This window comes from Psammomys obesus, unplaced genomic scaffold (genome assembly GCF_907164565.1).
Source record: "Psammomys obesus unplaced genomic scaffold, mPsaObe1.curated_primary_1811, whole genome shotgun sequence".
Lineage (NCBI taxonomy): Eukaryota > Metazoa > Chordata > Mammalia > Rodentia > Muridae > Psammomys > Psammomys obesus.
The window spans coordinates 10,689,021-10,701,248 of record NW_026589137.1 but is presented as its reverse complement, the minus strand read 5'-3'; the positions used below and the strand labels follow the sequence as shown (position 1 = coordinate 10,701,248).

The 12,228-nt window shown below is 45.9% G+C and overlaps 1 protein-coding gene across 3 annotated transcripts in view; it reads left to right on the top strand.

Moving 5' to 3' along the window:
- The first annotated feature begins 6,167 nt into the window (after positions 1-6,167).
- The window catches only part of Tmem164 (transmembrane protein 164), a 161,810-nt gene continuing 155,749 nt past the window's right edge, over positions 6,168-12,228 (top strand). The window contains exons 1-2 of one of the 3 annotated variants that reach the window (XM_055604975.1): positions 6,168-6,288; positions 7,002-7,663. In XM_055604975.1, coding sequence (XP_055460950.1) covers positions 7,277-7,663 — 387 coding nt within the window. In that variant the 5' untranslated portion in view covers positions 6,168-6,288; positions 7,002-7,276. Of the gene's footprint in view, positions 6,289-6,613; positions 6,664-7,001; positions 7,664-12,228 lie in introns of those variants that run through there. The other 2 variants (XM_055604974.1, XM_055604976.1) reach the window with 2 other exon arrangements.

Below are 12,228 nucleotides of genomic sequence, written 5' to 3'. Positions count from 1 at the left end.
TTTCTTTCTTTCTTTCTTTCTTTCTTTCTTTCTTTCTTTCTTTCTTTCTTTCTTTCTCTCTCTCTCTCTTTCTTTCTTTTTAAGTCCCATTGTAAGGTTTTATTTCCAGAGGTTCCAATTGGCCTGAGGTGTAACCCAATACTTGCATTTATTTTATTACATTTACTTATTTAGTTGAATGTATGTGCACACACACATTCAAGAACATATGTTTACCACAGTACACCTGTGGAAGTCAGAGGACAAATTGCAAGCATTGGTTCTTTTTCCACCATGTGAGTCTCTCAGGCAGTCAAAGTTAGGCAGTCAGGCTTAGCAGCAAACACTTTTACCTGCTGTGCCATCTCTCCAGCCCAAGATTTGTTGTTTTAAAGAAGCAGCCAGCAGGACTGGGGGGTGGGGAGGTCAAAGAACCTGCCATTGAGTTCTTGCCAGAAATAGTCCCTGTTCCCCTTACTATGGGAAACCAGTTGGTTACTGAGCTACCACGGGCTACACCCGAGCAGAGGTTCTAGGTTATATCCATACATGGTCCTTGGTTGAGTGTCAGTCTCAGAAAAAATATATATGTGCCCAGATATATTTGGTCCTTGTGGAGCTCCTATCCTTTCCACATCATACTAGGCCACAGAGGAGGACTTTGCAGCCAGTCCTGAAGATACCTGATAAAACAGGGTCAGATGAAAGGGGAGGAGCTCCTCCCCAATCAGCAGACTTGGAAAGGGGCAAGGAGGAGATGAGGGAGGGAGGGTTTGGGAGGGAATGAGGAAGGGGGATACAGCTGTGATTACAGAGTTAATAAAACATAACTAATAAAAAATTAGAAGAGAAAAAAAAAAAAGAAGCAGCCAGATAATTTTCAAGTGATCACCATGGGGTTAGATTAATTTGCACCTCCAAGTGGCTATAGATGACTTTAGCTTTATATAAACTACCCCTGTGCCACATGGCAGCTTGGGTGGGATTTGACCTGACTGTGGGTGACAATGGCACACACACAGGGCAGACACAGGCACAGAAACAGAAAAGCTTGGATGCAGTGCCAACTACAAAAAGAACTTGGGACCTCAGCTTGTTTATTATGTACAGCATGGGGAAGAAGAGGTAGTTAATCTCAGCAGGAGATGTCTGTAAGTGAACAGCCTCTTGTTGTAAACAACCAGGAGAAAGAAGCTGCACTTGCTACTTTTTGCGCACATTGGCCAAATATTAGTAAACATTTGGATTTGGACCAGAGGAAGGCTTTGCTGTTTCTACAGTTCTGAAGCATTGGGTCCTTGACATGGCCATGCCCATGTTAAAAAAAAAAATACACTCTCACTGAGGAGTTTGTTTGTTCTTTACACATTCATGCCTTTACATATGGCTTCCTTGGATTCCCACATCTCTGATTTTCAATTTTGTTTTGTTTTGAGACAGGATCTTGTTAAAGAGCATCACCTGCTCTGGTACATGCTATGCTATACAATTTGGCCTTAAAGGCCTGATGAACCTGCCTCAGTCACCTACTTTGTGAGGTTAAGGCTAAGTGCCACCACACACAGATCTACCCTTAAATTTTTGCTGCTCCGCAAATCTTACCAGTGTAGTTCATTTGTACAGGTGGGATTTACTCTTATCTGCTTGGCTTTATAGCCCCCTCACAGGAAGTATTGTTAATTTAACCTTTCTTGTTCATAAGAGCTCTCTAGGGTGGATCGTAAGCTCCTTCAGAGCAAGAATTGCTCACAGGTTCAGAACATTCTTCTGCACATTGCAGAGGCTCCCTGACTATGTAGAGAATAAATGCTGGTGTTGCATGAATGGGAGGGGGAGAAACAGAAAGCAGACAGACCAAAATAATGGCTTCTCTCTTCATGTAGTTTATTATTTTTGCTTGCGTTTGACTTGCAAGTTTGTTACAAGCCTTTTCCTGAGGGAGATGTCGGCAAATACCTATTCCACCCAGATAGTGCATTAATAATAGACAAAAAAAAAAAAAATCATTCCACTGAGATCTAGCTTTTTGTCTGGGCTTACTTACAGGACCATGGGTGAGTCAAAGGCAGCTGCATCAGTGAAAGCCTACCCCAGCATGGGTGACTACACCATTCATGCCACATCCCTGGATTTCCCTCACACAGTTTGTAGGCAACTGCTCTGGAGTCTCCTCTTCCCAGTGAAGTCTTTTACTGTGCACCTAACCTTGGGAAGTCGTCTTGTAAATCTTGTAGCTCTCTGAGTTTTTCCCAGCCTTGTATATTTCGTTAGCTTCTCCAGTCTTAAGAGCCTCCCTTCTCCCTCTGGGAGGAAATGTTTCAACTGGGAGGAAATAACCATATAAAACAAGCTTTCATTGTAGAAAGAAGGGCACAAGTAGATTCAAAGTATCATTTGCAGGAGGAGGACTTTGAATGCGCACATTTAACTTGAGAGTCTTAAAAGAAGACAAGGTGCTGCCTGTGACCAATTAGCTCCAGGAGGTCACCTGAGCTCATAACTGGGAAGACACTTTGGCCCAAAGAATTTAAGTGATTGTTTCTACAAGCAGAGAGGTGACTCATGCCACCAAATCAGGAGATCAGCTGTCTGTCTTAAGATCAAACAGGCCTGAGAAGACAGGGAGGTGGAGCTCACAGAATTATACCCTTTTATGTCCAGTAGGTTTCTAAGAGACTGTTGACAAAAACATCCCAAGAAGACTTGCATGTTTTTTGATCTCAGTATTCAGCAGGCAGAGGCAGGGAGATCTGTGACTTCCAGGCCAATCTGATCTTTGAACCTGAGTTCTAGGACAACCAGGGGCTACATAGGGAGACCCTGTCTCATAAAAACAAACAAATGAACAAAAAATGCCACAAAAAAGCAAAACAAAGCAAAGAAGTTGCCCCCCACACACCCCCAACTCCCTCCATTCTTGGCCCCCCTCCTATCTATATCACCCACCACCGTTATAAGCACATGTCCTTGAGGTACCACTGTCCCTCCTTACAGCATTCTTTCCATAGCCCACTCCTGCCTCCCACCTCCTGCCAGGCCTCCACTCATATCTGGCTCCACTTTGCTGTCCCCAGAGGCCCTATACCAGTCCCTCTCAGAAGGGTGCTTAACTGCTCAAACTGCTGGGGGATTCTAGGTTCTCTTTTAATTGTGTGCCACTAAGACTTCCTTAAAAGCCAATCACATGGATCAGCAGGTAAAGGTACTTGCTACCAAGATTGAAGACCTGACTTGGACTCCTGGAACCTATATGCTGAAAGAAGAGACTGGAACCAACTCCTGATTGTTGTCCTCTCACTTCCACATATGTGGCATGGTACTTGAGTGTCCAATGCTCATACATAATAAATAAATAAGTAAAATAATTTTTAAAATACTCTTCTTAAAAAGCAAAAAAAAAAAAAGTTTCTTCTCAGTTTGGACATAAATAGGCTCTCTCAGCAAAGAAATGTCTAGACATTCGTCTGAAGATTTTTGTTGTTTGTAAAGTTCGACCCAGAACTTTAGATCATTGCTTGCTTACCTCTTTACCTATGGGGAAAATAATCCCTTTGTATTTACTTGGTGTTTACTATGTGTCATTCTGTTAGGTGCTGAGGGGTTTGTTTGTGTAGAAAAGATTATGACCCTTCCATGCTGTCAAAGAGCTGGGTGTGGGAGGCAGGACTCACAGAGAGAACAATGGAAGGCAGTATGTGATTCAAAATAAAATGAGTAGTGCAGGCAATAACTGCTATAGAAGTTCGTGGAGGGAGAGAGATCTGGGGACTGGTTGGGGGATTGAGAAGAATGTGATTTTCCATGGGTTTTGGAGGGTGACTTTTTTCTGCAGATGTAGCTGAGGGAACAGAATTGGAGTGTATATGTCCACACACTTAAATGTACATGCAAATGCTGGGGTTGTTAAAAACAGGTAGTATTTAGTGGATACTTTCCATGTATCTGACATTAAGTATTGTTTTTACAGAATTCAACTCATTTGAATGTGAATTAGGTAACATTATCCTTCAATTAAGAGATAAGAAATAGAAGAAATGAAAGGCTGAGCAAATTATTCAAGGCTACAAAAGCAACTGGCATAAATAAGATTAGTTAGAATACACATCTTTTAATTTTATTTTAAAGATTGATTTATTTTTATTTTATGTGTATGGGTGTTTGGCCTGCATACATGTCTGTGCACCATGTGCTTGCTTAGTGACAACAAAGGCCAGAAGAGGATGTCATACCCTCTGGAACTGGAGTTACAGAAGGTTGTAATCCACCATATGGATGCAAGGTATTGAACCCAGATCCACTGCAAGAATAGAAAATACTGTTGACCATTGAGCCATCTGTCCAACCCAGAATGAAATTTAAAAAGCATTTTGGGGGGTTAAATGGATGACTCATCAGTTAAAAGCACTGGCTACTCTTGTAGAAGATCCAGGTATGATTCCTTGCAACCATAGGGTGGCTCACAACAGTCTATAACTGCAGTCCTATCTGGACACCAGGGATGCAAGTGGTGCACAGATAGACATGTAGTCAAAACACTCATGCAGATACAATAAACAACAAATTAATAAAAAAGTAAAGGGAAACCCACTTTGTCTACCTACAAAAAAGAAAAAAGGGATTTGGAGCTTAGGTCAGGAAGTTGGCCTGGTTCCAGTCATTAAAGACAGTAATTTGGTACACACAGAAGTGGCTAGGCCGGATTCCCTAGTGAAGGTCAGCATGGAAATGAGAGGGATTAATGAAGCTATTTCTGAGAGCTGTATCTTCATTCTTCTTTGAAGATAGGCACTCCAGATGCTACATTCCACTGCTAGAAGCTTTGTTCTTTGGTGGTATTGCTAAGATTTAGCAAAACACCAAAGGAGAGCCAGTGAATGCCTCTGAACTGATTCTTGTTTGTTGCCATTCTTTATTAATTAGCACTTGAAAAACATCATGCCTGTATGGTAAATGCTTCACAAAGCTTGAAGTCAGACAAGCTCGCCTAGCTGTATTTGTTAGGTTGGAAAAGATGGGAGGGTATTGGCCTGATAATACAGTAGACTGTATTTTACATTTTAAGACTGGCATACAGCCAACATCTGAAAGTGTTTCCTAGGCAAGGTGCCTAACTGTGGTTTTTCTGGATAGTCTTCCAACTTATGTGAGTATCCAATAAATATTAAAGTAATATTAGGTACATTCTGAGTAGTTCTTTCCTTAATTCCTGGTCCTAAGAAGAGCCAACACAGTCACTAGGTAGAAAGTGCCAGAGAAGAGGGGCCCCCTGGACCCCAGCTAGCACTCACTTTGTCTTGCCTGGCTGCTCTTTCCAAGGCAGGGTTAGGAAGCAGCGGCTTTTTCTCTTTAGGGGGAGGGAGGACGGGTTGAAGTCAGGAGACGCTTCTTTTTTTCCAGTTAATCTGTCCCTGAAGGTACTGTTGTTGAAAGAGGGGGGGACTGAGAGAGGTTGGGGGGAGGGAAGGAGTTAGAGAGCCAGGGTGGTCTGTGGAGTAGGAGAGAGAAAACTATCAGAGCCTGGCTAGAAGGAGTCCAGGGCGAAGCCCCCAACTTAGGCGCTGAAGAAAGTGAAGCTGTGACTACAAGGGTGAGAAACCATACTTGCATGGTCTTTTATGAATCTCCCACTTCAAGGAAGAAGGGAGGCGGGAAGACTATACTCGGCACATTCCCAAAGCCAAAGCCTGTCCAGTAGTTTCACTGTCTTACTCCTAGAAGTTAGTGAGGGCCAGCTGAGCGCCTTGTATGTGCTCTGGTATATAAAGTAGTGGTCAGAGAACCGGGTCTCCGGAGGAGTTAGTCCACCCGACTTAGGCGGGGAGGCGAATTTAGTCACAGTTTTGAAGGAGCAAAGCTATGCGCGCGTGCAGAAGGAACAGGCGGGGGAAGGAGGAGGAAAGAGGCGGGGATGGGGCCTCCGGAGGTCAGCGGGGTGGAGGGGGAGACAATTGGAAGCAGGGCAGGAGGTGGGAGGCGAGGACGCGGTGGGGGTAGGCTGTGGAAAGGAGGATCGGCAGAGCTGCGGTAGCTTGAGGACTGTGTGTTGGGGGTGGGGGTGGGGTGAAGTGGACCGTAGGAGGGCCGAAGGTGGAGGGAGTTGGCGGCGAGGGGGAAAGGGAGGGGAAACCGGAGGAAGCAAGCGGCGGCTGCTGGGGGAGGAAGACAGGGAGGAGGAGCCCTGAGCAGCGGCGGCGGTGGCGGCAGCTGCGGCGGCCGCCTAGGGAGCACAGCCGATTGCCTCCTGGGGCTGCCGCGAGTGCGGGGAGACTGAGCGATCGGTGGAGCCCGGGCGGCGGGGCCTAGCAGCGGGTGAGTGGAGCCCCAAGGGGACGCGTCGGCTCGTCCCTGGGGGCCGGGCGAAGAGAAGAGGGAAGATGCAGTGGCGGCGGCAGCAGGGCGGAGGGTGGCGGCCCCATGGCCGGGCCCCACTTCCCCGCCTTCCTTCTTGGCTTCCTCCTGCTGCCCGCCTGCGCCTTAGGGGCTGGTCCCGGGCGGGCCGAGGGCTGAGAGTGGCGCTGGCCCCGGAGGGCGGGAGTGAGGGGCCAAGGAGGGTGGAGCTGGGAGTTCGGGGGTGTACCAAGGGGCGGGAGGCTGGTCCGGGACCGCTCTAAATTGACTGGAGAGGGGGCCCCGTCGGCGGCGAAGTTACTAGCTGGGGGCAGAGGCGACCACGCGGTTGCAGAAGTAAGACATCCCCCTTTCGTGGAGTGCGTGAGATGAGGAGTCCGGCGCTCCTGCCCTCCCTGTCGCCTTCCCCTTCTGCCCAGCCCTACTAGCTTCTCTCCTAGCCTCCCCGGGTCCCCTCTCTTTAACTCTGCTCTGCCTCCCGCTTGGCTCCCTTGTAGGGTCAGGTCTCCTAGGTCCCCGCCCTTAACCCTCTCGGCCTCCAAGTTCCCTCGACCTCTGCTTGCTTGGCCGTAGTCCAGTTCCCCTTTTCTTCCCTCGCTAGTTATCCCTCCCCGCTTCGTTAATTCCCATGCAATTGCCTCTTTGAGACCTTTTTTTCCTCTCCTTCCTTTTAGATTGGCCAACGGCTCCTTTCAACCCTGCCTCGTTGGTGGCCACTGGAGAAGCGCGGGGGGCTCCCCAGACAGCCGTGGGGACAAGTTAGAGCCAGCACTTTACCCCGGGCCTCGCGTGTAGCTGTCCCTCCCCTGTTCTAGGTGCCCCAGTGTCCAGAGGGTTCGCGTGCGGGTGTGCCCTCCTTACATGTTCCACCGCCCGGGCAACCCTTCGGTCTCGTGTTCCATCTCGCTCTTGCTTCCTGTACCATAGTCAAGTGGAGCCACTTTGCATCATGTCCCGGTATAGCTACCAAACTCTCCTGGACTGGCTCTATGGGGGTGTCGACCCCAGTTTTGCAGGCAATGGGGGCCCCGACTGTGCTGCCTTCCTGTCTTGGCAGCAGCGGCTGCTGGAAAGTGTGGTGGTCCTGACCCTGGCCCTGTTGGAGATCCTGGTGGCCCTGCGGCACATCCTGAGGCAGATGGAGGACGGTAGGGGTGGCCTTGGCAGCCAGCCACAGCAGGTGACCCAGCGGCCAAAGGAAGGCAAGGAGAGCCTGAGCAAGAATCTGCTCTTAGTAGCCCTGTGCCTGATCTTCGGGGTGGAGGTGGGCTTTAAGTTCGCCACCAAGACCGTCATCTACCTGCTCAACCCTTGTCACCTCGTCACCATGATGCATGTGAGTCTGTTGACTTTTTCCTGGGCAGCTTAAGTGATAAGAGTCATTTGTGTGCTCAGGACACTGTAGCACAGAACACTTCGTCCCCATGGGAAGTGGGACCCTTAAAAATGATTTTCCAACAGCGGCTGCCTTTGTACTAACTTCAGCCTTGCACAATGGGTCAGCCCTACAGTGGAGGGGAAGAACACTAGAAATGACTTACCCCTCCTTTCCTAGCTCTGCTGGGGCCTGGCCTTTTCCACAACAGGAAGTCCAGCCTCAATTTGGTGCTCCTGCAGGATCACATCTGTGGCATCGCGTGGCCCAGCTCTCTTGCCTTTTGCTGTAGTTCCCAGGGGCTCTTTCCTGGAGGTGGTCACACAAGCTTCCTTGTCTCCACTGTGGTATATTGGGGAAATAGTTTTAGGGGTTTCTCTTATGACTCTTTTCATTTGGGAGGTTATGCTCCTATGGTGAGGTCTGCTTTTGGGTTGTGAAAAGCTTGAGCAACCCAAGGCTACTGAGAGCTCTCTCAACCCAACCCCACACTGACTTGAGAACATTAGGGTTGAAATTCTCCATCTGAGGTGAGAGGATATTTACTTTTTCAAACCTTTATATCTTACCACTCTGATTCCCCATCCTATGGACTTGATCCAAGGATGCTCAAAGAGCTGATTTCTTTTGCTTTCATGACCTCTACCCATTAGCTATGTTAAAACAAACAAATGGTATTGAAAGGAAGGATAAATTGCCAGCTAGAAACAAGTAATTTGTGTGAGGGCCAAAGGGTGGGACTTTCTTTACTCAGTCTGCTCAGGGATGTTCTGAAGGTATAAATTCATGGAGAATGAGGAGACAGGAGAGAGAGGGAAAGCAATCAGGGGTTTTTAGATTACAGGCTGAGGAAAACTTGCTGTGTTTTTAACTGGGAGTAGTTTTGAAGCCTGTGAGCGTCTTTATTGATTTTATATTTGCTGAAGGTTGTTTTCAGGAGAACTGTGACAACCCTGCTTGGGGCAGGAGGTATTGAGATTATTATCCTCACTTTACAGCCCCTGCAAGGTTCCAGGATAGAGGTCACTTGCCTCAAGGCAAAAGATGGGGCGGAAAACAAACCAACTCTCCTTTGGAGTTACAAGCTTTCAGTCCTAAACTGGGGGTGGCAGAGGGTGGTCAAGCCATCCTGTAGGATTTTGCTATGTACTTGTCGCTCAGATATTTGCCAGATCTGCTTTCCTAGAAAACCATTTGGTTGCACTCTCTTGGCCTCAGTTTCCTGATCTATAAATGTGAAGAATGACCTTGGCCCCTTGGCATCTTACAGATGTTAAGGAGGTGTAGATAACTCTGGAATAAAAAGGAAGTTACTGAGTGGGCCACTAAAAGCATAGAAAAGAGACTGGGTGAGCAGCGGTTTGTGGTTTTTTGTTTTTTGTTTTTTTTTTTTTTTTTTTTTGGAAGAGGGTCAGGGGCGGGAGAGCAGGAAAGGGACCACATTCACAACAAAGTCCAGGGTTGTCCTAGCTAAACCTTCTGTGCAAATTTGACCAGTCGTCTTTCTTTCTTTTTAAATGAATGGGCTTTTTATTAATGAGAGGAAACAACACATCTGAGTAGCTGTTTTGAGTGCTTCTTCAGACACGAGTGCTTCTTTTAGGCTGGCAGGTGGTGAGGGTCAGAGGGTGCCTCTACAAAGGAGTCTTGAGGCTCTGGCAACTAAGGATCTAGAAGGTCAACAAAGGGCTAAATTCAGCCTCACTGGGACTGCTACTGGTGTGTTGACCTCAAACCTGGCAGCACTGTGGTTTTTAAAGGAAAGATTTTAGAGGCTTTTAGAAGACTTAGGGGACCTGGAATTAATTAATTGTATGGCTTTGGGGAAAGTACCCTTCCTGGGCCTCAGTTTCTCTACCTGTAAGATGAGATGGAGTTATACTTCTCCTAGCCCCTGACAGCCTGTCTGTCCTGGTGATTCTTTGTTCCATAATTGTGGGGGATTTTACAGAGCTACTTTGAAAGGCTTTTGACCTCCTTGTGCAAGAAAAGGGAAACTGGTCTCTGTGGAGGAGGTCAGGTAGCCAGCCAGGCCACCCTTAGCCTTTGGTCCATATGGCTTCCAGTAAAGTAAAACTGTCCAGGTGACCCTTGGGTCACATGCAGAGGATGATGGCCGGTGAATGCCAGATGGATGTTTGGAGAACTATTGGCCGATTTCCTGTGCGTTTTTTCCCCCCCTTTGTAGTTTATGCCCTAAAGCTGTAGGGTGAAGGCAGAGGAAGGAATCATGCTGATACATTCTTGCAATGTTCTGGGGATTGTACTTCTTTGTCTTCTATCCCCAATCACTGCTTTGTAACCTACTAAGGTTCTCACTTTGATGCATCCAACTTTCCAATGTGTACTGTGTGGCTCTTACCTTAGAAGCATGACTGTATGGATTTTTTTTTCCGAGTTGATGAGAATAGGTAAAAACAAAAAACAAACAAACAAAAAGCAAAACAACAAAATTAACAGCAGATGGATGCAGCCAGTGTTCTGACTTGGAAGTAGAAAATGACTAATGATAGTTTGGATGACTACTAACACCTTATATTTGTCTAGCACTTTACTGCTCTTAAGGCACTTTCATATGCATTATCTCATTCAAGGTTATGATAGATCACCTTAGGCCTGGAGAAAAAAAACAGGTTAAAATGTTTCCAGTGATTGTGTTTTTGCAAAGGGGAAATATTATGAATCAGGAAACGCTTTTTGCAAGTGAATTAGCTGAATTAGGTTATAATGTAGCAACGGACTGGAGATTAGAAGTCTTGACAAGGCAAAGATGTTAACTGAAATGAAAGGAGTTTTAAGGTGGGCATGTTTAAATTTGATATTGTCTCTTGACTCTGGCTTGGCTTTATGGAAAGATCTTTTAGTAGACTCAGTTTAAGTGTGTAACAGTGGCTATGTTACTTTAGGCCAGGAAGTAGAGGAGTTGGAGGGAAATTGGTGTCTTTCTCCAGCTCTCATTTTTCAGTCTGCAAAATATTCATTTGCAAGGCCTTGTTCCACAGACCTTCATCACAGTCATGCTGCCTTTGGGTGCCTGCCAACTGTAGTAACATAAGGAAGGCCATAACTTGTGTCTGAATTCTGTCCATGATGAATATTCCTGCTGTTGAGTTTCTTTTTGGTCTCCTGTGATTTCTCTAAGGTTTAAGGATGGCAGACTGATAGTGGCTTGTAGGACTGCAGTAGTAGTAGCCTAGAGCTTGGCTCCAGCCAAAGATGCAAGTGCTCAGGTTAGCACAGCATTATTAACCACACCCCCCCCCCCGTGCTAAATATTAGGTCTGTCTGCCAATAAGGATTTATTCAAGCATGGACACTCAATCCCCCTTTGCCTGTGATTTTTGGCAAGTATGCATTACGGGTGGAGGAGGCTGGAGAGGGAGGGGCAGGCAGCAGGATGAATTTACTGAGCTATTGGGCTGTTTATCAAAACTCTCCCAGCAACTTAGTGGCACAGGTGGCTTTAAATCTCAGCTGCCACAGTGGGAATCTGGGATTAGTCAGAAGAGATTCTTGTAGTTGTTTAAGTCTGAGAAAAAAAAAATCTACAGTTTCTCAGCAGAAGAAATAAAATAAAATACCAGACAAGCTAGATGTGATGGCAAATGCCTGCAGTCTCAGCACCAGGAGGTTTAGGTAGGACGGTAAGTTCAAGGCCATTCTGGACTACATAATGAGACTCTGTCAAATTGAAACAAAACAGTCTGGCTCATTGTGTCTGTAAAGAATAGGGATCTAGGAGTAACTAACTTCTTCGGTCTTTGTTTTCTTTCTTTCGTTAGTTCTTTGGATACATCTTATTTTATTTTTCTTGAATCCAATTATGTTGTGTTTGTTTTAAGAACTTAATGAAAAGGTCTCATTTTCTGTGCTTTGTTTAATGGCTAAATTCCTGTGGGTTCTGCATGTGTCTGTATTAACATCTGATTAGGGACTGAACTTATCCAGGTACAACATATGCAGCTTAATCTTCAATGCCTGTACACAGGAAGCAGGCCAAGCATTTAACAAATTATAGTTCACGATAATTGGCCTGTAGCTCCCAGCCATTACTTTCTATTTTAAAATTTCAGTCAGTAATACTGAGTGAGCCCTTTCTTGTTTTATTTTATTATTGTATATGTGTGTATGTATGCCTGTGTGTGTGTGTGTGTGTGTGTGTGACTATACACAAATACCACAGTGCATATGTGGAGGTCAGAGGACAACTTCCAGATGTTAGTTATACTAAACATCTGTTCTAGTTCTGGGAATTGAGCTAAAGTTGTCTAGCTTGCATGTCAAGCACTTTTATTCTCTGAGCCATCTCTGCAGCCTAGCTGTCTCTTTAGAATTGTGTTTGTTATTACATCTGTCTTCTTAAAATATAGTATGTTAGAGGTTTGATTTCCACCAGATAGGGCTTTTCTGCCTTGCATTTGCTAAAATTTAATTTTTTTCTCCCCCCTTTTTTTTCTTTCTGTCTCTCCCTCCCTCAGGTCTTCTTCTTCTTCTTCTTCTTCTTCTTCTTCTTCTTCTTCTTCTTC